The sequence below is a fragment of the Blennius ocellaris genome (assembly GCF_963422515.1).
Source record: "Blennius ocellaris genome assembly, chromosome: 19".
Classification (NCBI taxonomy): domain Eukaryota; kingdom Metazoa; phylum Chordata; class Actinopteri; order Blenniiformes; family Blenniidae; genus Blennius; species Blennius ocellaris.
Genome location: NC_137668.1, coordinates 19001032 through 19028196, shown reverse-complemented (window position 1 = coordinate 19028196; position 27165 = coordinate 19001032). Strand labels below are relative to the sequence as shown.

General features: G+C 40.6%; 1 protein-coding gene across 1 annotated transcript in view; it reads right to left on the bottom strand.

Annotated features, from left to right (window-relative positions):
- Window positions 1-848: 848 nt before the first annotated feature.
- The window catches only part of LOC308144232 (cadherin-7-like), a gene marked incomplete at both ends in the record, with an annotated part of 103339 nt that continues 77022 nt past the window's right edge, over window positions 849-27165 (bottom strand). The window contains 3 exons of the mRNA XM_080515290.1: window positions 849-1363; window positions 13033-13281; window positions 16638-16755. Of these exons, the coding sequence (XP_080371416.1) occupies window positions 849-1363; window positions 13033-13281; window positions 16638-16755 (882 nt within the window). The remainder of the gene's footprint in view (window positions 1364-13032; window positions 13282-16637; window positions 16756-27165) is intronic.

The window sequence follows — 27165 nt, the reverse complement described above, 5'->3', positions numbered from 1 at the left end:
TGCAAAATGTATTGTTGGGAGGATAAGAGAAATTATTTGTTTTCCATTCTCACCCAGTGGAGACATCAAACTGACAAGAGTGTCATTCTTTTTATGATTTGCACGACTTCCGCCTTCACCTCATTTCCCTCGCACATCAATTACGCGTTTATTCTGTTCTATATGTGTGCCATTGCACTACATATAGTGCTGACGAAGTCCGTGATTAACGTCGCTCTGAGTGTGAAAACAGCCCCACATCCTGCCTGCACTCCCACCCCTGAAAAGGAAGAAAAGGAAAGAAAGAAAAAAAGATAGAAATTGCTGTCAAACTTCTTATGAACAGTCAAGTGAGTGCTGATTAGCCGCAAGGGACACAGCATTTCATGACAAACTTTTATGTTGTTGTTGTTTTTTCTTCTTCTTTTCAGCACAAAGATAGCACAGGAATGCATCAAAGCAAGAGTGCTGGGCTTGTGCCCATCGCTGGAATGAAAGGACAGGTGCCTCCCCTTAAAAAAGGCTCCAACATGTATGCATTCTGCAGTCAATGGTTGGAAACGAGCCTAAAATCTGAAACCTTTAATGTCTTTTGCACAGAAGGTTTCCTCCTCAGTCAAGCCACTTTTGAAGTCTGTGTCAAAGCTCACCATGGCACACTGTTGAAAATCCATACCGGGAGGTAAACAAACCATGAACCTTTGAAGTTTAAAACGTTTTTCTTTCAATCTCTTGTGTTGTCTTTGAATCTTTTCCTCCGATGCGCTAAGGCAGACACAATCATTTTCTCTGACAATAATTTACTCTTATTTATTTTTTTTATTTTTTTTTTCCGAAGTCCGAGAAATGTTAAGTGAGACGGTTAAGGGCTACGAGAAGACGCCGGTTCCATCGCTGTTGCCGTACAGGTCGGCCAGCTTTTTGAAGCGCGGTCCCCAGTTGCTGAGATAGTCATAGTTTTGATCTGAGTCTGTACTTAGTGACTCCAGCGAGCTTAGTGACTCGGCCACAGAGCCGCTGCCTTCAAAAGCATACGTCTGCAGAGAGTCGTACGGGGGAGCCGACGGGTCCACGTCTGCATCCTTCAGTCGGTCCCAAATAAACTCTCGAAACACCACGTTGTCTGGGAGGGATTTATAGGACGGGCGGGAATTAGAGGGGTAGTGAAAGAAGGTCGGGGTGTCTGGCGTGACGTCTCGCCGCACGCTGGGGTCTCTGATGACGTTGAGGTTGCGCAGGGTCACCATGTCGAAGGCCTCCGTGTCCTCCTCTCCGCCTCCCTCGTCGTCGTAGCGGACGATGTTCTCCCTGATGTCTCGCTCCTCCTCGAGAATCAGAGGCTCCTTCCGCCGCCGCCGCATCGTCACGATGAGCAGGACCATCACTGCAGGAAAAGACAGACGGCTCGAGTCAATATTAGCCCAAAGTGTGCGTGACTTCCATACCAGTCGGCTTAAAAGACAAGTCGAGAACACCGGCAATGCCTCTCCGACAGGGGTACTTGTACCCAGGAGGGTACTTCTGCGGTTGCCAGAGGGTAAGTGGAAAGCTGACAGCGTGGCTCAACTAATTGGAAAAAATATAAATTAAACACTATGTGCTGCAATTGAGTGTATAAAAGGTTTTTAGCAAAGTGAGTGGAGAGGAATAATTACAGTACTGAAAAAAAAGACAAATGCTATAAAAAAAAAGTTTAACAGTAATTAATAAACAGAAAAAGAGCTGCTGCATACTAAAACATGCATTTTGAGCTGTGAAATATTATATTCCTGCTCCTATGAGCCACATTAGTGTTCTTATATTAAATAAAAGACCACATACATATATAAATATGGTAAATGAACTAGATTTAAATTTAGAATTTAGATTTAAAAACTCAACAAATACTGAAAATGAGCTAAATGGAAGCCCAACAAAATCCCCCAAAAGTTATAAAAAAATAAATATGCCTTACTAATAATATTTGAGACAATGAGTAAACTAATAAATGACAATACCAATTTTGAGGGGAAAAAAAGGTGAGGTCACCACTCCTATCATACACTGGACAGACAGGGAGACATATGTTTCTAAACGGATTTAATTTAGTTTTAAGTGAATAAATATGCCTCTCTTCTCAAGGCGAGTGCTGGCATGTTGGAAGGCCTTCACATCTTCAGCTTGAAGAAGAGCGTTTTGCTCTTCTCAATGTCAAGGATGACTGCAAAGTGAAAATGCATCTCCTAAAATGTGAACTCGTGCTGAATAGAAGGGTAATATTAATGTTTTCGTGCCTCCAATGCTAAAACATGTTCACACAAAGAAACTTGCAGTGAACCTTGGAGCCTTAAAGTGATTAACTATAAAAATACTCCTGAAAAATTGAAATAAAATGATGAATTAACAGAATTAATCATAATGCCCTACTCGTGCCTGCCCTTAAGTATGATTCTCTGTAACTCTGCACTCTCCTCAGCTCCGAAAGTGATGCCCCATCAATCCAATGATCAGAGCACATGTACCTAAACCTGTAAAGTAATATACTGTTTTGTTCTCCTTTGTGTTTTACGCCGCCTACATTGTGCTTCAAGACTTCTACAAAACTTCACCAAACTGAAATCATGGCCCTGGGAGATCTTACCAGAAACCTTCCTCCAGCCCCTGTTCCCTCTCCCATACATTATTGCTGAAAATAACTCTACGCCCAAGCAAACTGGCAAATGTCTAATGATCCTCTATCCATCAATGTCAAGCTGGTGCCAGTGAAATATCGTTCTGTGGGCCCATATTTCTTTTGCTTCTCGGCATCGAGCTACTGCAGGCAGGAGAGTGAAGAGGGCCAGGAACCAAATTCAAACAGCACTTCACACCCTCTAATAAGGAGCAAATGGAAGAGATGGAAGGGTGAAAACGTGTCACATGGAAAGACTGCAGGAGATGAATGGTAGCTCTTTGTTGGCTATTTGGTGATGGCTTGTACCCTACAACAGTAGAATCACCATTCCCTTCTTCTTCCTCTTCTTCTTTTTTTGTGTGAAATACCTGGAATGGTCCCTCCAGTCTAATAGCACCACCAATATCCATGGCACTTTTTAGCGCGTCGAGACAGAATGCCAAGCGCTCCAGTGGAAGATTGTATCCTCTGATTTTAGAAACTCCAGTCATTCTAAATTCTATTCGATTCACCAAGGCTCCTGCAAAGTGAATTACAAAGTGGCACATGGAAATAGAATATTCTCAGTGCTTTCCAGCAAAGCTCTTTAGGGTTTAATGCCTAGAAGGCACCCGCGATGCATCACAGACTGGAAACGGGCCAACATCGAATCACGACCTACGAGGATGAGCAGCTGGATGGCCAAGCATACAAATACTCAGCTCGTGTCAAGTACCAAGGGTCCTGTAAGAAATGATTTCCAGCCTCGGCAGTTTAACAAACACAGCCATGATACAATAGCAGCCCCGCTCCTCGCAGCACATGTACGGATGATGGTTACTAAATGGGAAACAGAGGAAAAAGGAGATCGCTTTACTGCTACAGAGGCTTTTGTTGTAATTGAATTGTTTAAATGATCCAGCCCGCACAATCAATAGTGAACAAGGTGAGTTTTCTCTGCTGCCCTTTTCTTACCAGCAGGCATCACTTTCTCATTAGAGTATTTTTCCATGCGCTGTGTGCTTCTGGTGAACCTGGGAATGATTATTTACTCATCCTGTCACCCACACACTCTCTGTGTCTCTGTGCTGCGGTGAAATTAATAAGCAGCTATGACGCTGTCTGATATGAAAGGAAGTCTTATGTTTAAATACTAATTAATAGAAGGTAGAGCATGTTTGTTGTAATGTCATTCACATAAAAAATGAAGCATCCAACCCAAATTATTAAAGGCCCTAGAGACCTATTGTATTATCACACTGTGGGTAATGAGGTCTAACATGAACACAATTCTCTGGCAATCTTCATTGTGTTTTGGGAGGTTTCTGCTTTTCTTTTTCCCTCTAAGTTGAGGTGGCAGGCTTATACCTGCCAGGAGTGAGTAAACACACTGAATTGTGATGCAACAATAATGTTGACTAACTTAACTGTCATTTATATCTGATTTATTCCCAACCACAATCCCGAATAAGCAAAACAATAGAAAAACTTGAGACTCACTCATATTTAGGTCATAAAGTGCTTACATATAATAGCGTAGGATGTAGACAATACACCCAGTGTTAGAAAAAATGCACTGATGGGAACTCAAAAACAAAGTGAAAACATCTTCACCACCCTCTAAAGGATAACCTCTATCATGTTAGCAGAAGAATGTGTCCCCTTTTTAGATAATTTAAATAACAGCGACGTCTTGCAGAAGTGTTCATTAAGTTTGGTCATAACGGTTTGATTATTGCTACCGCATCAAAAGCGAGATTGATAGGCACGTTAACTAAAGACTCACTTGGAAATCAGAAACACATATTGATATCCTGCACTTGATTCATAGGAATTCTGTAGCTCAGGTATTTAAACCATTATCACTATGGTCCAGCTGAATGACTCCTTATTCTGTGCAATCTATGAAATTATTAGGCTCAATTTGGCATGAAAGTCTGTTGGTAAAAGTTGAGAAAATAAATGAAAAAAAGGCAGATATGAAGTGTCGATTTTCCTGAGATCACAGCCTGAATAATGAGATCTGAAGAAATCTGAGGTCATTCTCACCTGTGTGTCTGAGAGTCTGTTCTTGAACTTCTCTCTTGTGGGAAGCATGCCACACATGATTTTCAAAATACAGTGCTTTGCGTGAACGCGTGGTTTTTGCTGTTAAAGTTACAGTTGTGTTACAGTTTGGATTATGGCAGGATGAGTTCTCATGGAGTTGAAGTGTAAGGTTGGGTTAAGGTGCCAGGAAATGTTTCACTTCAAAGGGAAGACTCCACAAAGAAAGTGTTTCCTGCGTGGGTGTGTATGAATGTGCACTCAGAACTATTACGGAGATCAAAATCTGTTTATACACTCGCTAAATCCCGAGAATTATCATTGTGGGGACAGAAATATTTTGTCTATTGGAAACTATATAAAAAAAATTTTCGGAGGAGACTTGTTTTGAAGTCAGATCAAGGCTACGTATTACCAGGTGAAGTAGCAGGCTATGTCTGTTTTCTGAATGGACCTCCCCTTTGTTAAATAACCCGTATTGTATTTTCTAACCTAACTATCCCTGGGCTGCAAACTCCAGAGCACAGGCTTCATGAAAGTAACTCTAACCTTATGCTGTTACATCCCATGTGTATAACTCACACCAAACACTAATGCTTGGTTGACTACCTCATGATTATTACATTAAAAGGTGTTACAGCCACACACAAACACCAACACAGTGTATTTCTTTTTTTCAGTTTCCCAGAATGCTTGTTAAGGTTCAAGCATGGGTGAATTCTAGAATTAATAAAATAACATAAAATAAGCCCAAGATTACTTTGTGGCTGCAAGATTAATGAGGCTAATAGTTTCAGGTTTGCCTAAATTTCAACTTTAAAAAATATTTTTTTGGGTGATTTTGAGTGATTCCAACACATTTGATGTTGTCAATTTAAATCCATGTACGACCAAATTACACACATCAGTCATTAACCCTAAGGCAACACTTTACCAAAACAACTCTGAATCATTCTCAATCTACAAAAAAGCCTTAATTTAAAATGTTTACCTTTGATAAACTACAACCAGCAAAACACATTTTTAATTTCCCCTTCTTTTTTTTTGTTTTAGAATGGAATCACACCATTAATCAATTCAAACTCATAATAGGTGCTAATTAATTCTCAGAAAGTTCCATTATAATACTAACCATCCTATTAAATGCAATTACGGGAACAAAGAACAACACGCATGGAGGCAAGAAAATAACAGTGTCTGGACAAAGAAAGGAGTGTCACGCCTCCTCAGCAACATGACAGATATCACTCTCCTCCAGGGATGACATTGTCTGCTGGAGCTAACGCCTTCTGCACTGCCGCCTGCCAAAGAGCACAAAAAAACCAAAACCTATCACAATCAGCAAGGAGAAAACTGGCTCCATTTGCCTCTTTATCAGTGTGGCTGTATGTTTGCTGCATGAGTCAAGCAGCTTTTATGGTGTCTGTGCTGGCAGTGATAAGATCAGTCACACTGATCCATCCACATAGTGTGCCTGGGATCTTTTAAGTTTTACCTACATTAATGTTTTTATCTAGTGCCATGTACCCTTTATAAAAGCCATTTATTTCCCCTCTTGCACAATTAATTTTTTGGTTTTATTTCCTTTTCTTAATCTGGACTTATTGCATCCAAGCCAGTTCTGTAACGATATCAAGCAATTATGCAGTGCAAAAACAAATCTGAACACAGGTTTTAGTTGCATTTGCACTATTTTGCAGGTTGCAATGTGCACAGTTGGTTTTGCGGATCGGATCTAAAACATAAATTGTCTGCCTGTGTGGACAGAACATAAATAGAGATACGGAGGACTTGCACAGGGGACAGACAATAAAGTAAGAGACAAACGAATGGACATGGTGATTTATAGAATGAGTGTGATAAGCCATGCTCGGATAGAAACAACCGTCTGGAGATTCGGAGTGCTACGTAATGTCCTAATTGGCCCTCTGGAGGACTGAGCAATACCTGCCCTGCACTGAGGGAAAATCTGGATCTTAACGAGATAATGATCGTCTCAATAGTTTGGGTGTATCATCCAAAAGTGACTGCATCATTAAAAAGACGTTTTAAATGACATTTTCAAAAAATGAAAACACAGTAGTGCCCGGGACATTTTCAAGAAAATCACCGTGAGAAGCAAAGGACGAGCTCAGTATTTAAATCTAAAAATACTAACTGAAGATTAATGACCACTTAGCTTATGAGTATGGACGGTTAATGCCAATGTGCATGGCTCTGTGTGGTTCGAGGGCAGGCAGGTGAAAAATACACATTCTCGATCAACTGTTATGATTGAAGGTCTTTGGACAAAAACCGCCGAACGCCACAACAAGCAGAGGTGTGGCGTTCTGAAGAGCTCTCTGCACGCAGTATTCATTACAGTTATTAAACTCAGTCAGGGTGACAGATAACTAGAATTAGTGTTGCTGGTAGGTGAGCGTGTTCCCGTCACGCTGATGAGAAAGTGGGAGCTCGGCGGAGGACGGGGAAAGAGTGAGCGGGAGGAGGAAGGGCAGGTTTCAGAGTGACAGCACCTGAAGATGACAGTGGCTCGGGTCTCATTCTGGCTTGTGGTTCTGGCTCATTCGCAACAACACAATCACACACAATCACAGCCTCAATTGCTACCTACAGATTGAAAAAGAACTTGATGGAAGACTATCCGAATGAAGGATTGTGCCGAGCAGTTGAACCTGGAGTCTGGAGGATGGCTCCGGTGAGGACGATGCATATGCCGGACAGGACGAAGGAGGCTGATCCGATTGAGCAAAACAGACTGATGGAGGACAGCTGAGGACACACGGTCACAATCAGACCAACCTGGCAACAAGGCGACTTGGAGGTATAATAAACTAAGCCGTTAGTTGTTAGCCTGTGGCCTGAGGCCTTGCCGTGCGGAGAAGAACCGGCTTTCATCATTGACGCTGGGTTCAGGGATGTTTTGGAACAAATTTCTTCCTGTTGCTCTTTTGAAGTTTTCATTTATGATAAAAAAAAGTATTCTCTGAGGCAATGAAACGAAGGCAGACTTCAAGGGGACTGGAATAAAAGCAAGATTTGACCCCATCAAATATCTCATTCTACTCATTGTATAGGCTGTTTAAATCCTTCTCGGCTTTCAATGAAGATCAGCTAAGCATTAAACTGTGACTCCGCGCTGATAGGGTGACGTTTTGTCAGTGGGGTTTATGAGCAGTATTGCAGTATGGAGGTGATGGCTTAGGGCTGCATCATCTCTGCAAATATGTTAATGAATTCTCATTTACAAGTGTCTTTACTAATATACAGTATTTGACAAAATAGAAGCAGAGCGTCATTGGATTTTATTTTCCTATACAGTAAAGTGAATAAAGCACAGTGACCTGAAAAGCAATTGTGAGAGTTTACTTCGAAAGTGATCTTGAACGTGAAATCTCATCACTGAGTCAGCCTGCCCTCAGGGCTCGTCTTTCTCGCTATGAGAATGCACATTAATACACTTTTATTTTTTCTACTGCTCAAACACAGGAGGGTCCAGTTGCTGTAAAAATGATATATGATTGAGATCATCATCGTAAAATGGCGGAGAAAGGTTTTTGTATTATTATTCGTGAAGCAATTGTAGTCAAAAATATGGTGAGTACTTTACGGCAGTGTGTGTGTGTGTGTGTGTATGTGTGTGCGTGTGTGTGTGTGTGTGTGTGTGTGTTGCCTCATAATATAATTTCTTTCACTTTGAATTCATGAGTAACAAAAATACACATTATCAAAATACATATTTTCATACCAGAAGGTGTAACTGTAGTGAAGATGCACTAAAGTGATAAAATAAGCTTTAATTTTGAATCACATCACACCAGTGCTAAACTAATTATAAGGATTTTCCATTCATTTGAGCATAAAATCATCGAGCTATCACAAAAACAGTTTTTGCTGTTTAATGCCTATGGATCCCAACAGAATGAAGTCAAGACATTCAACCAAAAATGCCTTGGCGGGAATTTTGGAGAATGGTTGCAGTATGGTTCAAGTTAAATAAGGCCAGAAGCTCATGCTGTCACACCTAAAGGACCTCTGGTTTAAAGTGCTGCTGGCTGGACAAACAATAATATCCCATAAAGGCCTGAGAAGCTAATTGCTAAACATGAAGTCAAACATACACAGTGAGTTTTACCAGCAGATTTCAACATCTGATGGATTTTGCGAAGCATTCAGGCAGAAATGAAAATACTCCAAAAGACACATACAAACCCAAACTCTGGCTAATTGATCCTGCTGGCAGGAATTCAGTGGTATTATTCTTGCAAACAATCATCGTGCTATTCAGAGCCAGCTGACCGAGGTCATATGTATTTACCAGAGAGGAAATGTGAGGGGATGAGATCTCCCCCCAGGTTTGACCTGTGCGAGACCTCAAGATGCTGCTCTATTTTCGCGAGGCTTCTCCGAAACACTCGACAGCCCAAACAGTGCATAACAGTGGAGATAAGTGTGAATGCGTTGTAAACACGGAGGTGCGCAGCGGTTCAGAGTGCAGGACTGGAAATCGGTTTCTTCCACTTAAATCCGAAGCTTATTCTGAGGTGCGAAGGTCGTTACCCGAAGCTGTTGAGCTACAGGCTGAGCCAGGAAACCAGTAGAGTCTATATAAGCTGTAAATTCCTTGTATTTAAAAAAAATAAATGAATACTTCATTTTAGTCTTTTTTCTTTCTATGTAAAATTATTTTCATGAAATCATCAAAAAAGGTATCTTTTCACACCATTGAAAATGTATATTTCTATAGTTCTGAAGTGGTTTGATAGTTAGATATGTGGCCTCATTCAGATTATTCTTCAGAATCAGCACATTTACTTCATATATATTTCATCATCTTGAAGTTCTTAAATGAGCTCTGTCCTTCTTCTCCTTCAAGCTACTAATCTGGTCCCAACATATTCAATTTAATCCATTTTTAAAGATTTGTCTTTGTTGCATTCTCACATTTTGTGTGCAATACTTTGAGATTATTCTCAATGTCATTTTTCTGCAGCAAACGCATGCATGATGTCTCTCTACTTGGATAGAAAAAGCAGATATCAAATTGAAGTTCAAGGCTCAGTGACTGCAGCAAGGTTCTGTGTTGAGATTCAGGGTACCACTGCTTTTTACTCTGCCAGGCCAAATATTTGCCGCCCGTACTAATATCTACAACGACAGCCAATATCTTGGCTTTGTTCAGTTCGTTTGTGCTACATCAGGAGCCATTAGCTGCTGATGCTGCTGCTTGTTTTATTGCTTTTCTACAGATCTGCTTCTGGACCATGTTTCAGCTTCTTTCTTGGCATGACTTACTGCTTATTCGAGGCTTCTGCCCACCTATCAGAAGTAATTGTATTGACATAATTTGGAATTGAGTTCTTTTAATGATCTTCAGTCAATTGCTTGTTTTTTTGTTCACTGCTAGAATCTGCGGACATGCATGTCCAAGCATTTACTTAAACTGATCGTTAAGCAATAGAGCAATGAAGATTTACTCCAAACAAGTATTGTGCTTGTGCTTCCCTTTAATAATAGGAATTTAAATAACTTCATGCTCCAAATCATCAATCATAGGTTGTTGGGTTTTTTTTCTATCTCAAAATGATATCTGATTTTCTAATGTTAAATGAAGCACCTAAAGTTTACTTAACGGCATGGTGGTCAAAAAAAAGCAACTTAAGTACATAATTATATATTTTTTTTTCAAAGCTGTGAATTTTCATTGATTAGAATTTATTGGCAATGTTGTACATTATAACCCTCGACTCACATACTCCTTCCAAGTATGGTGGTCAATGTTTTCTCTCTCCGTCGTGGGCTACTATAGATAACAGGCAGTGCAACATGTTGAAAAGAGGTCATTTTAAAGTTACAATTAACCTAACTGTTCGCATGGGTTTGGATTGTGGGAGGAAGCCAAAGTGCAGAGGAAAAAAAAACCCCACACACGCAAAGGAAGAACCTGCAAATGTACAGAGAGAGGCCCTGTACATGGACCTTCTCACTTCTTAATAAGCAACTGTACTTCGAAACTGTGCTTGTCTTGGAATTACTTATGGGCAGGTGCTTCAGTGGCATGTTGCTGTCTTAAAGCAGCAGAAATAGATTGCACTGTTGACCATTTAAAAACAAGTTTTCCATCACTGGTGCAGTGATTTCATGATATTCATGCACATAGCTTTTAAGGGAAATAATGAGTGGGTCACAGCTCAAGTGCGCTCTACTTTATATATATATATATATATATATATATATATATATATATATATATATATATATATATATATATATATATATATATATATATATATATATATATATATATATATAATATATATATATATATAAGTATATATATACTTTCTTGGTCTTTTTATGTAGGATTTATGGTATGAAATTGTTCATATTCCCACATTGTTCCTCATCTTCAGGGTTCAGATAGAAATAAGCATGCATTACTGCTGGATTTAAATGAAAAGAGTCCTAATCAATCCAATGGGCAGTGAGGTTTCAGGAGTGAGATTGAACAAACATCAAAGTTCCAGATGTCTGGAGTAAAACCAATAGTTTTGAATGATTTTGTACATTGGCCTTTATTAAGTTGTACAGCCCTGGGGTCTAAAATACAATGCTGACAAAGCAGGACATCGGAAAGCTTTAAAACTGTCCAATCACGTAGTTACAGACCAGATTTATTTTCTTTCAACCTTTATGCAGATTGTTATGAAGTGTGATAAAACCATTTTTAATTTAGGTGTTGTAACATCACTAATCTTGTGTGTTGTGAAAGGTGGGACATTTATACAGTCATTCGCATTACTCAATGAACTTCTATAACATTCTCAGCTGAAGCTTGTGGTACACGCGAGACATTTCGTCATTAATGTTGAACAAAGCTCGGGGAATAAAATCACTAGAGCAGGCAGTGCAAATAAATAAATGAATGCATAGTGCAACAACAGACTACAACTACATCACTGGGTAAATAAACGCCAGTAATAGTAAAAATCTGATAATAAAACCGTGAGTCAGATATAAATACAACAAAGAATGATGGTCAAAGGTTAAATATGTATCAGCAGGCGCGGGAGGTAGGGATCAGCAGAGTTTGTGGCAAAACCAGTTGCAATTTTTATGTTCAGACAATGGGGGGTGGTGTCGGCAGCTGCTGAAAGTAACTAAAAGAGTAACTTGTAATCTAACTTAGTTACTTTTAAAAACAAGTAATCGGTGAGGTAACGCAGTTAGTTTTGAAAGAAGTAACTAGTAATCGGGATTCGTTTTTTAAAGCAACTGTGGTAACCCAGGTTAGGAATTTGTCTGTGGATATTCAGGAAGCAACAAGAACTGATGAACTTGGATAATGGGTAAATTGTCCAAATGGATTAGCGTCTAGAACTGGCTGTGAACTTAAGAGTGTTTATTCCCAACTGATTGTATTCACTAGCATGGCCCACAACCCAACTGTGAGAGTTAATGAGTTTAATGAGAAGAATACGCAATGAGGTGGCTGAATGAGGGCGAAGGTTATCTGACAGCTGGGTAGGAGGAGACACAGCAAGGGTTTTTTCTTATTTCTGGAAGATGACTCACCCAACCTACTATGACCCTCACCCCTCACCCATCCTCCACCTAACTACCGCCGCCACCATATGATTGCTGGAGTAGCAGAGGAGAACAAAGGGATGGCTAGGGTGGAGGGTTTAGGTTAGATGGGTGATGGAAGAAGGGAGGAAAGGTGGAGTCAAGCACAGGTAGACAAACAGTGTTCAGGATTAGAGGAGTGGTTAAAAGATGATTATGCGTCTGGCCTTTAGTTTATATAATTATTTGTTTGGTTCCCACCTTCTAATACCACTCCAATCAGGGGATCTAAGAATGCCTTTTCCCAGCATCAAATCAAAAGGGAAATAAGTGTTTTTTTTTCATGCAGATGCACATTTTCAGAACTGAAAAGTGCCATTATGAAATAGGCTTCAGTGCAAAACGATCAGTGTAACAGGTGTGACTGTGAGAGTATAAGACTTTCTGCAAATCACAAATTAGAGTCATCCAACCAGCACAAAAAGAAAACCCAAAACCTCCTATGTAGGCCAACAGTCATTAATACATCAGTATATCCTGTAGTTCTTGCGGTTTTATCTGTATTCCCAGCAACATTATAATCAATGAAATTGCAAAGTTATGCTGGTGAATTAACTTGGAGAATGAATGTTTTGACAGAAGCCAGTCCAAACTAAGAGAAACCAAGAAAATGTGTCTTGTAAGAGCCCATCTGTCACCTGAACAATAAAACCTCTCTGAGCTTCAAAGCCCATCCCCCCAGCTGCAAAGCAAGAGTTATATTGTTACATGAACTTTCATCTCTGCCACTGAGGTTGTGCGGGTCTTACCAAGAAGTGTGATGATGCAGCCCAAAATAGCCAGGAGGGCACCGGTGCTCAGGCCGGTCGCTGTGTAAGCCACAGCTCCACAAGATAAAGCCACGCCGTCTGAATCGCAGTCACACACGCGCACGGAGAGCGTGTTCGTGCTGCTGAGGGCAGGACTTCCACTGTCCACAATCAGCACAGGCAGCCGATATACAGCCTGCTCCCGTCTCCTGAAGCCACCCCGCTTTGTCAGTATGGATGCCGTGTTGTCTGCGGGAAGAAAAAAAAAAAAGAAGAGCGGAATGATATCACTATCAAACTTTGGGGAGGAAAGGAGCAGTGAAAGCTGTATTTAATTTGCATTTTAAGTTTGTTGGCTGCAAAAAAAAAAATATTGAACTGCAAAAATATGACTAGCATGAGGCTTAACTTGGTTCCCATAATGATTACTGTTCACTGGGAGTGCAGCTTGAAATGATTTTACAGTATTAAAGCAGGAATGCCAACAGATGGTGTCATTAACACGATTCATTATATGACACACTGTGGCGTCTCTCCCTGATCTTGACCACCTGTTGGCTAATAACGGCTTCGGCTTGATGATGAAGATCTTATATGAAATCTCCGCATATGAGAGAGATAGAGGCAGTCAGAGGAGAACAATGCTCCATTACAGCAGCTAAAAAAAGCAATTTCATGACAACCATTTCAATAGACTGAAACTGAGCAGTCACGATTGAAATGCAGATTTTGCCTTGAAGGACACGTCCTTTGTTTGTCAAAGTGATATTCAGATTGCTTTCAGAAGTCGAAGAACAAGGTAACAAAATGGATGTACAGAGGGGTTCTCTTGTAAAAGTCACATTAGTAAAATCAGAAAAAAAAAACCTCACTCTTGTTTAGGAAAAACACATCTTGTTGGTAAAAACCATGAAACCATGAAGGGTTATAAAAAAACTAAAGTTGAAGAAACCTGCTCTGGTGCAGTTTTATGAGGCTATTTCTGCTTAAGGGACATCTATGTGTAGCAAGGTACACATAAAATGGACTTAAGACCCTGGGTCAAGCCCAAAACCTCTTCATCACAAACAAACAAACTCTGAGTGTTCAACACCAAACACAGCACGGACTTTTAACATTTTCATGGGCATACATTCTTCTGCGCAGTACTTCAAGTTGTGAATGTAAACAGTACATTTGCAGAGAAGCTTTTCCGACAAAACTACTGAATCGTGTCTTCTCACCAAGATGATCTGAGAAGTTGCTTTGAAACACGCAGTTCATCATGTAACGCGTGTCTGCACTCAGATAGATTACTGTGGTACGACGTGGATGCCGCTGCTCCCAGTGAAAGGGAACATGGCAGCCTACCTGAGCTCTCACATAAAACACTCCTAATACACCTCACCTTATAGAGTGAATCAGCTCTGCACACGGCCTTTCGGAGAAGCGAGAGGTTTGTGTAAGTGAGTGCTGATGGAGTCAGGCACAATTCTCATGCGTCTTTAAAGCTATATGCAAATTAACACTTACGTTTTCCTATAGGAGACGCTAATTTCCTCTTCTTTATCCGCCCACTGATTTTCGTGTAGGTGGTTAGCAAGCCATTATGGCACAAAGGCAATTTTCATCTTATAAGATGAGGTTAAAGTTATTCCATGACATTCCATAAAGACCTCTCACAGAGCAAAACATAGGTTACTCCATTCTGATGCAGACTGGCGTATCTCCGATCTGCTCCAGTTATGGAAGGCAGGTTGTTTTGCATTCAAAGTTTGATGAGAGATTGGAAGTGTAAACAGAGGTAAAGGCGCCATTGCCATTGCAGAGTTATGGTTTCATTTGGCAGTGTTGGGCTTGCTGGAGGGCAACGGTTGCTCTTCCCGTTGTTTCCTGAGTCAGATTGCAGAGTGGATTGTGGTCAGATGGGGGGCACATATAGAGAGCTGGAGTGAGCAATGGCTGAAGTGTCGATTGCACTGCTGCCAGGTTCAATTCGAAGGAAGTGAGCAGCAAATAGACCGTACCCTCACTCGACCAACAGCTTTTACAGACTCAGAAGGCCACCAGTAATTTTCTCAGGGGGATTTTTTTTAAATTTAGTTTTAGTTTCAACGAAGAAACAGACATTTAGGACAAATTTAAAGTGCGAACTAGTGTAGCTTTTTAATTGAAAATAATGGTATTCGTTCTGGCTGGAATTTCCTAGTACATCCAATTTTCAGTACTTCATGTCACTCGGTAAGAATAATTATCAATACCATCATTAGTTTTATTAATGTTAAATGGACCTGAATAAGCATCAAAAAATGAATGAAGATGATTAAGCAATAGAACTGATTGTATTTTTGGCTAAAACAGTACTTTCCAGTTATAAGCTGACAGTCTGGTTTGCAGAGGTTAAAGTGCATGATGTAAAATCAATCATGTAGTCACATTTAGTTGAATATTGCTGAATACAATTCAATAAGTCTGCAAACTCAGAAAACTGTGGAAAAAAAGACTTTCAGCAACATTTTGGAAATAGACCTCGTAATGTGAGTACAGCAAAAAAATTATAAAATGCAAGAGAATTGCTTTCTAAGGCAGCATGTCAGAGTGAGTGCATACTTTAAATTGCATTTAATGCATCGGGTTTTTTTCTTAGCTATTTGAATGAAATAAACCACTTTCAAGGTTTCAATTGCAGGGGCCTACGACGCCACGTCGCACTTAGCTCTCTTCCACTACGTGAGCAATGCACCACTCCCCCACGGACTTTGCAGATGATGGGCCTCACGTGGCCTTCCCACTTCACTTGTTCGGGCTGTGCACAACCGGGACATGCAGGCTGTCCCAGTCAGTAGGCAATTGCTGGCAAACACCACCCCCGGGCCTGGCTCCAGTGGTGTGTCCCGGTGACCCTCAGCCAGGCAGGGAACACGTTATTTTGTGTTCCATTTGCATGGGTGAGTTGTGGACGTATTTGTCTGAGCCTTCACTCCAGAGCCGTCTGCCTTGGGTGACCCTACCAGGAGCATGTGCTCCGGACGGCAAAGCTCTGAAGGTCACTAGACCATCAAGCCTTTTACGCCACGATAAGGCCTCAGTGGAATAAAGGTAGTGGGGGTGGATCTTCCTAAGGTGGAGGAGTTTAAGTATCTTGGGGGGCTAATTCACGAGTGATGGGAGGAGGGATCGTGAGATCGGCCTCAGGTTCAGACAGGCGGCTGCAGAAGCGCAGCAAAGCTCTCTGTTTACCAGTCGGTCTACATCCTCACCCTCACCTGTGGTCATGAACTTTGGGTCATTGCCGAAATAATTATATTTCTGGCTTGCCCTGGGAGCGGCTCGGAATTCCCCCAGAAGAGCTGGAGGAAGTTGCGAGGGACAAAAATGTCTGGGTTTCTCTGCTCTCTATATTGCTACTGCGACCCCAAACGGACTAAGCAGAAAAGAAGATGGATGGATGGACTTTCTGAGGTCTTTGTAAGGAAATCCAGACCTTGCTATATCTGCAGGCACTCCAGTTTTACATAGTTTTGAGCAAATGTCCCCGTTGCTGTTTCCCATAAATAATCACAACAGATAGTAAAGCTGGGTATCTTGAAGGTAACGCCACAGAAGAACACAAAACCCTGTTGCACCTTTGTTGTCCCGTAGAGTGAAGTTGAGGTTTCCAGCAACAGGTGCAGCCAGGGCGAAATAAAAGCGGTGGCCACGGAGAGGTTCGTCCTTATCCACCGCACTGATGGTCTGAATCACCTGGAGAAGACAGAAAGACAATGACGATCAGTCAGCTTGTGGATCTTTAATCAATCCCATTGGAGTGAATTTGCAAAGAGACTAATGTGTGCATGATGTTACAATGAGCGCTTATTGTCCCTGATGGTATTAATTTGAGGAAAGCATTGTCATCAAAGCCTTTGTATATGCATCACTTTTCACTCCATCCCAGATTTATATACATGGAGGAATAAATCTTTCTTAAAGCAACGAGCTCCAGTGCGAGCGAAGTGGAGAAAAGCAACTTGATTCTGATTGATGGAAACAATTTGTTTTATAATGTTTGGCTGTGGTTTCATGTCATTTATCTGCTGAAGTACAGTAAGTGCTTATTTGGCAAGAGCTTGGCAACCTCTTAGAGATAAGTGTTTTCTTTTGGGATGCGATATCTCCAAAAGCAAATTATTGTCCTGAGATTATTTTTCAATCCTTGTGCCCAGACCACAACATTTTTAGAGTGTTCAATATTAAGTATCCTATAGTTGAACCAAGAAAAGCAGAAAACCATGTTTTGAGATTTTATGGTTCAGTGGTAAATTTCGAGCCTTTGTGAGATGTCGAGTTTTGGTAATGATTTCTACCAGGGCTGCATGGTGTTGCAGTGTTAATGCGTTTATGTAAAACCCACTGTTAGGTATATGAAAAGGTAAAATTTGTGATCACAGAGAAAGTCTAAGTTCTGGATATTTCAGATGATTTATAATATTTATAACATGCATATTGTAGTAAACTAAAAGGAAAATACTTAGTCTGATCCTGTTACACATATTATTATACTTCCCCGATCGTTTTTGCTTCATCTGGATAGGGTAATCAGAATTCGTTATATACAGACTCCCAGGCACTGTCATATAATTCCTATTTTAAAGTCATTGCGCTGGCATCCAGTTCTTTTAAGGGGTCCAGCTCAGAATCATGTTTTCAGAGCTTTACAAGGTCAAAGTCTTGTTTACATCAAAGATCTGCTGAAGCTTCAATTCTCCAGGAAGGTGTTTACTTGTTCAAACTGAAAACAAAAGAAGGCCGTGCTTTAAGGTCATTTACTACAGACTTGCAAGACGATTTTAAAGTGCGACTTGAGACCGACCTTTTAAATCTGACTTTAATCCAATCACCAATATCTGTTTGTTGTTCCTTTTTTATTTGACTACTGAAATATACTTTGTGACACTTCCCCTCTTGAAATGTGACAACCAATACCATAGTAATATTGACCATTCTGAATGTATTGAAGCCAAAAACTTAATGACATGTTAATAATGTATTAAAACAGTAAAAGCATTTTCACAACCATTATTGGGAGAGTGTTGGAGAGTGACTGAATGACAAAAAACAATAAAAACAAGGAACTGCACAAAACCTGGAAAAAAAGCTTGCATGTTTAAGAAATCAAATCATATTTATGCCATTAACACATTACTGGCTGCAGTTATTACAAAGGACTTTTTTAATGCTGCTTCAACCAAATAACTTATTAGATCATGGAAAAATTGTATCACAATGAGAGGATCAAATATCTTATTACACTGCGGGCAAGTTATTACATTATGGGCTTTATTACATTGAAATGGGCCAATAATTTTACATTATTGGCTGGTAATATGTTATTGGACATTATCGTGTGAATGCTGTAAGATATAGTCATTCCATTAATTGGTTGTTACAAGGCGGTACATAAATAAGCTTAATTCCTTCATCCAAAGCACAATCAGACTTCCAGATGTTGAATACCACAAACAAAAATGCAATCCTAGTTTCCCTCCGTGACACGGTTCAAAATAAATGCATGCATCACACAGTCAGACATTCCTACTTCATTATTACAAGTATGAAATGAGTCATGATAAGAGCTGCTCTTGCTTCAGGCGATGCCAGACAGGCATTCATATCTGTGAGTTTAACAAGTGAATACTATTTGTTTCTGCCCACTTTATTTTGCCTCTGAACTCACAAATAAACAGAATCTCACTACCATTATTATGTAGCCGTGTTGACGACTATAAATAATGCCGGAAATCAAATTTCCAAATAAACCAATTTATTTACACCCACCAGCATATGCTGTAATGATTTTTCCTTTTCATACAAACATAGTATCTCGAAATCAAGATATCTTTTCTTTGCAAAAAAAAAAAAAAAAAAAAGCAAATGAAAACAGAGCTTTAATTTCAGTGACAAGCTTCGGGAAGGAAACAAAAAAAAAAGAGGAAAATCTCACTCAGTACATGCTGTACATGAGAAGCACATCACACACCAAGATGCCATATGGGCAGCAAATGATAGCCACCATGACGGCCATCAAAGTGGGTGTTACTGCGGCAGTGTCCTTATGAATTTAGATCAAGCCTCCCGAATCCTTTGTAGACTATCAAGAAACTCAACCCTGTGACAACTCACACCCGTGGACAGGTTCCAAGAGACTCTTAGAAGCAATTCACACTAAATTATCACATCTCACAGCCCCAAACAGCTCTGAGTCCAACACCAAGACAAAAACAAAATAAAAAAAAATAAAAAAAAATAAATGAAAGGGCGAAGAAGTAGAGGTAAAAAAGAGAAAAACCCAATGATCCATCAGTGCCGAGACATGGATTATCAGTTGTCAGCTGTGATTAAATGCTGCTGGTTACAAGCTGTCAGGTATTAGGGGTTTGTGTAGGTGGCAAACGACGTTCTGCCAATTATTAAAACTGGCAGGCGGGGTGAAAATCCATGAATATTTTACTTTTTCTTAACAAAATTAAAATAGTTGCTTTCATCAGCACGAGTAACCACAAAATGTTGCTTTTTCCTGTTTACTTTTTTTAGTACTGCAGAGCAAAGGGAATTCATATGCGGAGGAGAGACGCTAAAAAAGGTTATCTCTTCTATTTGAAGAACATTTGGGATATCTGTGTGTGCAGGCTGAAGTGATGTTTGTGTCAGCAGGCGGATCAGTGACAGGTAGACGCACCGAAACATGCAGCGTTTGCATGCTCGGTAGCATATCACCAAAGCTGCCATTGATCGGGGGATCATAATAACTCACATGCCTCTCACTCTGTTATGGAAATTTCACATCTGATAGAAACCTTTCATTGTGGCTCCTACACCGACAATGAATCCTATACACAATTTGAACCCTTTGATGTACCCTGAATATCGCAGATGGATTTGGAGCTTATCTCGCGAAAGGTTTCCATTCCTCACTGCTGAGCGAAAGGACTGTAAATCATCCTTAAATCAAACACTTTGTAATGTATAATGCCTTTCATTAGTGTGGCTCTGATGCTAGGCGTTCCAGAGAACCTTTGCTGGGGGAATCCTCTAATGGGTTGAGTAGGAGACATGAGGAGAGAGGCATGGATGTAGACATAAATTCTGGCTGAAAGACATTAACGGCAGCAGCCGACTGGTGCCTGTCGCAAGGCACGGCTGAGGAGGCCTATGAATCAGGAATTAAAGGTTTTAGAATTTGCACAGGGCTGCGTGTCTGATCAAAAAGGATATTAAAGGACAAAGGTGTCTCTGTTTGTTGCTTTGGTGGAGGAGGAGTGCATTGTGTAAACAAAAATCAGAGGCGTGCTTTGGTGAGATGTCGCCTCTACTCCAATGTAGCTCAAATTTATATATAAAAAAAAAAAAAATATCTGGAAAAATATGCAAGTCAATGTGAATTTCCAGTCACTCCCCAGGCACACCAGTCAAACCTCAAAAGATAGAAAATGTAATGGATATATGGCATTCATGTGAGGAAGGTTAAGTCTGCTGCTAATTTAGACCTCCACATTTGAAGCTTGAGTGGATATTTGAGGCTGTTGTTGTTTGTGCATCATAATTAATTCACTATATCTGCTGCACTTTGTCACATTTTGTTGCTATCAATGCATCGTTTTCTTCAGCTCAGCCAAGTGGAAGCTGTTGATTGGCAGGGTTTCAGCTTTTTTCTTTGTTGTTCTGGGGATTGTCGTGAGTGAAACTGAAAACATGCAAAGAAAGACATGAACAGAAGCCAATTTATGACTTTTGTTTTTCATCATAGTTCAAGCTGAGGAGTTTTAGGTGTGTAGAAGCAATTTGGGCACACAAGCACAGAAATCACATGATTTGGTGAGGATGTTTGGGTGTTGAATCTGGGGAAACATCATGCATTGAAGAACACTCTCTGCCAGCATCATGGGAAATCCAGGATTTCAAAGTTTTTTGGAGCTTGACTAACAAAAGAGACCAAAAGTCAGGATATTCCAGCCACTGCTGTTTCAATTCCTCTGCTCTTCTTTTAATAAATCTCAAGCGAGCTTCTCAACTTTGTGGAGGGAAGCCACAGAAGGCCACAGTAACTTTTTAAGAAGAAACACAAAGAAATATGGTTTTCCATGTGGATTTAGTTTCTTGCAGCCTTGAACAACTGCTAACCGCAAGCTTGGTACATACTTATTTAGAAAACAATACCACCAGCAATGACGAGATCGACAGAGTTTCATAAACTCACAGCACCAAAGTGAAGCAGCTTGTGAGGATCCTCTGAAATGGTAACATAAGCTAGAGGATGCAGAGAATTATCAGTAGAACAGATGACACCTGAGTAAAAATAACAGGTCTTGTGAGGAAAGGAAAATGCATGGTTTACTAATGCTTCACAACAATGCATCATGCGGATACATGTATTAATGAACTGTGAAGTAGACAACATTTAATTGAATAAAGGTAGGTATCACGGAGTAAACTTCTTATCTGTGTAGGAAGTGAGCATGATAGTCTGTCAAGTAACCTGTAATTTGATCACATACAGCTGAAATAAACTGAAAAATTGGAAAGGTTGCAGCTGACTCAGTTCACTGTTTTGGACTTTATTTACCACAGAAATGACAAATTCACGTACTTGAGTATTAAAGATGGAAGCTATCAAAATTGTGTATAGAATAGTAAAACATATGAGTTTAATTGCCATATTAAGTCAACTACAGTCTTATTAGTACTGGGTTGTAAGTGGCAATACCATTTGTATCAACATTATTTGGTGTGTTGGCTGTGCTCATTTTTGACAATTGCATTTCTTTTTTTGGGCACCAAGATCGATGTTCTCATGTTTTTGTCTATGTATTTTAAATCTGCTGAACCATGTCTAATCTTACAAATACACCAGCTATCAAACTACTCATAAAATTCCCTCATCGTACGCATCTCTTCTAAGTTGTAATGCTGTATGTCACATTATTTGTTATCCATCCCTCCATTTTCAGATTTTTCGAGCTCAGGGTTGTAAGGTGCTGGAGCAAGGTGACAAGGTGAATCCTGAACAGGTCTCCATTGCATCACAGGCCAAGCGCGGGTAGACAGCCACACACACTCCCATTCGCACCTCTGGGTGATTTGAACCTCAAATGCACGTGTGGGAGAAAATCAAATTGGATGGAAAAAACTAATACATATAAAGAGGAAACATGCAAACTCAACACAGAAAGACAACCAAGCAAAAACCCAGAACAAAAAAATAAACAATTGTGATTTTTTAGTTAAAGAAATCTGGGAATGTGGTTTTTTTTTTTTTACTCTGGAGAAGTGATGCAGAAAAGAAGGCTTTGCACTGATATGAAAACCCTCCAAATGATGCCCATCCCTTGATATGAGCTTCAGCTAATATTAAAAAAAAGGAAAAAAAGCTTCTCTCTCAAGTCCAAAGCCAAATTCTGCGTCTGGACTTTTTTTGATTGAAGCCTCCCCTCTTTGGAGTCTAGTTATTTGGATTCGGCTTTCCCCAGACATCGTACCACCTGGATGATTGAGCTGAACCTTCACAGACCGAACCCTGACTGTTCGCTCAGCACTTGCAGTAATTCCACAAATAACACCCTGCCAACTAAAAACGTGTCTGTTCTCACCGGCGCGTGGTTCAAACAATCAAGATTTCATCTTCCTCAACAGCAGAAGTACGTTAGTGAACTACAGCGGCCATAATTCACTGCAACGGTGACAGGGCGCATCTGCGCTGCTTTGTTCGGTGGCATTTCCACGCTGACTCAGACTCCGACTGAGGAAACCGTCTTAAATGTAGCCCCTGTAATGAGCAAAGTAATGTCAGCCAATGCAGCATGGACAGACTGAGAGAGGGGGGGGGGGGGGGGGGGTTGGGGGGAGAAATCCGAGTAGTAACGAGCTTGCATCGTAGGCTTCCTTTCTGACACCGGCAAAACAAACAATGCACAGCTTTTTTGAAATAACAATTTTTTTGTTCTCCTCATGAGTCTACTTTTAAGTGTTATACAGTCTCAAAAGTGTAATTATCAGATTCTGAGGGCAATAGGAGTGGATTTACAGCCAGGAGTCTTTCATTTAAGCCTCATAAAGCCCCGCTGGCAGATGAGTCATACAATAGGATCAAGCCAGCCACTTCAAAGTTGAACTAAGAGTATAAATAAGCATGGCATCAAAAAAGGTGGCACTGGTTGCCAAGGCAACATGACAGCTGTCACCAGGGGTTGTGTTGATGAAGAAAGTGGTGGGCCTGCCGTTTTTTCACACACCCCACCAGTCTGCGTGCCGCTGTGCTGCGACTTCCTACGACATCGGCGCCCAAAACATCACCCACATGTGACACCCATAACTGTGCCTGCCACCGACTCATCAGCCCCCACTCACACTTCTGACAACCGCTGCCACGCACACACCAAACACATAAATACATTTCTTTTGCAATCAATACGCACCATTCAACAAATGTCATCTTTCCATCTTACTCCACACGAGCCACACTTGCTCATTCCCCCCTCCATCAGCTGTCTGAATCATTTGCAGAGACGTGTCTCGTCACCAGCTTGTTTGTCGGCACGGTGCTGACAAGTCGAAACTGCCGAGGCTAAAGTCATCTCCTGGTGAGATCTGAGATTAAAAGTGCTCCACGTTGTGTCTTTTTATAGAACCGACAGCATTGCTTCCGCGCATTAATGTTTTCCATGTCCCCGGCGCGTTCACATATCTGGCTTCATCTCCAACCGAGTTGCAACACCTATAATAAACTGATAATTTGGATGGTGACAGGTGGTGTGAATACATCTTTTGCTGTTTGTTGATTGATGCCACAGCTGAGAATGTACACCTATTAGGAAGTTATACATAAGACAGCTTGAAAAAAAATTAAAGGTGGACCAAGATCTTTCCAAGTTGGCATGAGGGCGTTGGCAGCATTTGGACTGGCGCCCGGAACCCTGCCGCATTAAAATGAATTACCAATTAAAAATACTTGACTTTTTCACTTTATGCTGACACATTTTCAACACAGGAAATAGTTGTGAATGAACAGACAATTATCAGAATACAAAATATGTTGAGGTGATCTCAGCTCCATTTCAAAAAGGAAAAAAAAATGAGAATAATTTGTTTCATCACTGAGATAAAAGCCTCGTGCTGCAACACTTTCTTACATGTCCTTTCATTCGTTTGTCCGGGTGAAATGGTTTAACCACCCAAGTCCTCCAACACTCAAATAAGCACTTAACCTTACTAAAATATTACAAGTGGATGGAAAAATTTTAATTTTGCAAAGGCGATGGCCCTGGACTCTATAGAAGAGCAGGTGTGTCGCCGCGTACAAACAGAAGTAACCAGAAATGGGCAAAATGGCTCTGAGATGAACAGTTTTCCAGAGTGGTTTTACTGTGAAAAACCTTTGTAATCCTGTGGCATGAACAGTACCTGGAGAACTCTAATAGACTTGGGTGACCTTCAAAAATGATTAAAAAAGTGGAGTATTGCACAGTGATTTTCACTGCAAAGTGATGCAGTGAAATTAAATGTCACCTGGAAGTAAGAACATATTCAGTTCTAACCCATTTGCATGTTCTCTCTGCGTATGCATGTAACTTTTGTTGTTCTGCAGTTCTACAGTAGGTGTGTGTGCATGTGCCTTTTAAACAATGTCAGCTGGATCATCTAGAGCCTTTACGACCCTGTTGGATAGATAGACAGACATAACTCATAAAACAGCTTCACTGTCACCTCACAAAAAGGTCAATATCAATTCGGGGCCAGTGCATTTTTCTTTTGGGTGAACTTTCTCATATTAATCTGATGTCCTCCCATTGTTCAAACACAAGTGTGCATGTATGTCAGTGAGTGTATTGTGTGTGTAGTAATGGGATGTATTAGTGACCTATTCCTTGTATAATCTACCTTTCACTTGCCTTTAACTTGGATATGCTTAAATCTCCGTGTCCCTGTATATAATTGGATTAAGTCAGTAAAAAAGATGGATTAATACCTGGTTCTTTAATGTTTTCCACATTTTATTTTCACAACTTATTTCTTGTCTTGGACCATGTATACACGATTTCACTTGTGACCTCTGAGAGACAGTCACACACATTCAAATCTACAGGAATTTAGAGGCCCCCTGTTTCACCTGTGTTTGGACAGTGGGAGGAAGTTGGTTCAGCTGGGAAAAACACACCAAACCAACCTAGCCTAATGCAAAAAGTAATAGCTCCACTTGTTAAGGCCCCCAAAGTGGATATTGTACCACAAGGATATAAATAAAATAAAGTTGCCTTTAATGCATAAATGTTTCTGAAAAGTTGTCCGATGAGAATCTCCAATGGCATGAAGAGATTAAGAAGAAAGAAAGTGACTTTCACACTGAGTTCAAATGTATGTGTATAATGGAAGTGCTGCAGTTGTACAAGCTGAATGACAATCATTATCTGTTACCAAATCTGACTACGGCATGTTCTGATCTTTGTCAACGTTATATATCACTTTCTGGCAACATGGGCTGAAAACCTCCAATCAGCAGTGCCCAACATGTACCAGTCTCTGGGGGACGCTGCAGAAGTGCAGGGAGGGGCAGAGAGCAGATTGGGGGCAGCAGAATGCCAAGTCCACTCATGTATGTAATGGTTACACTGAACTGATACAACGTGACCCCCCCCCCCCCCCTCCTCCACCTCCTCCCCCAACAACTCCTCGCTATCCCCACTGCCACTGCCCCTTCCACCCCATCATAATATCAATTAATATTATGGCAGAAGACAGACGCACCGATGATCCGTAACAAGTGGCATCTCTAGAGAGAGCTGGTGCCATGAGACGGCCTTAATTAGGCCTGAAAAATGGCAGGTTATTCCATCCTTGCACTCCCTGTTAATCTGTGCTACAGAGCCACCGATTCAACCCTGGCCCCAACTGGCAAATGTTATTATTTCATCGTTGTCGCAGCTGTGAATAAGCCAATGGGCGTGACAGCCAGGCAGTGGGCGGCCTAAGATTTTTTCTGAACAAAGCTTTAGAGGAAAGCGGGCACCGTTAGTGCAGCCAACTGTTCCCTGCTAACACCGGACACGCGTGCACAACAGGAGCATTTTAATTAATTAGGAATCACGGAGGTGCTGGAGCACACATCTGACAGGTTAGAAGTCCACCCGGCCTGTGTGGTAACAGACAGCCTACACCTAGTTGTAATTCACACTGGGTTTTCGTATTCAAATGTCAACCTCTCTCCTTCCCTTTGCTCTGTATGTGTTTTTGGGTGTAAATTTCATCATGAAATTTCCATTTTGCCTGCCTTCATTATTCAGCCTGAAGGTGCAATCCCTATGGTGCACTTCAGTGTTGCCTTACATAAGGGCTGTATTTGAATGGGATTGAATAGAAATTGGAATTAGTGAAAATAAATAAATAAATAAAAATGAAAACAAGCTCCTCTTGTCTGTAGTAGTGATTTACTCTAACAATAAGGTGAAGGGGAGGACAAAACAACAAAACAACATCATCAAAATTCAACCAAACACTTGAGGTGAACCGCGGACGTAAATATTCTGTTGATTTTGTACTTTGGGGAACGAAAGTAAGCAATCCTGTGTTAAAATATGACTTGTAACACCATATATCATTATCGCGCTATTAACCTCACACATGATTGATGCGGGAGATGGAATAGGAAGTGAACTTGTCATAACACTACATTATATTGAAGTAAGACAGGATATTCATGTATTTAACGGATGAATGAAAACATGTGTAATGAAGGCATACAAACTTTCTGAACATTTCCAATGTGGGGGGAAAAAAAAGTCCAGAGACAAATTTGGTATTTTAACTTTCATGTTCATGCACGAGAGTTGGCAGCCTTGCTCAACTTGGATACAATTATTTGATGGGTTTTGTCTGGTCTGGCAGTGAAGTACTTTTAATCATTGTGAGAGGAAGATAGATTTTATTCTTCCCAGCAATAAAAATAATTCTGAAGCATCGACCAGAGGGAGGGTGGATCCGTGGTGTGTATCTTGTTGACCTAATGAGAAGAAAGCAAAATTGCTGTATTATAATGACATGTGTGCCATTTGAACAGACTTTCACTGCATAATGTTTGCATGGACCTGCAATCTTCTCCCTTTAAAATGTAATTCCATATTGTGC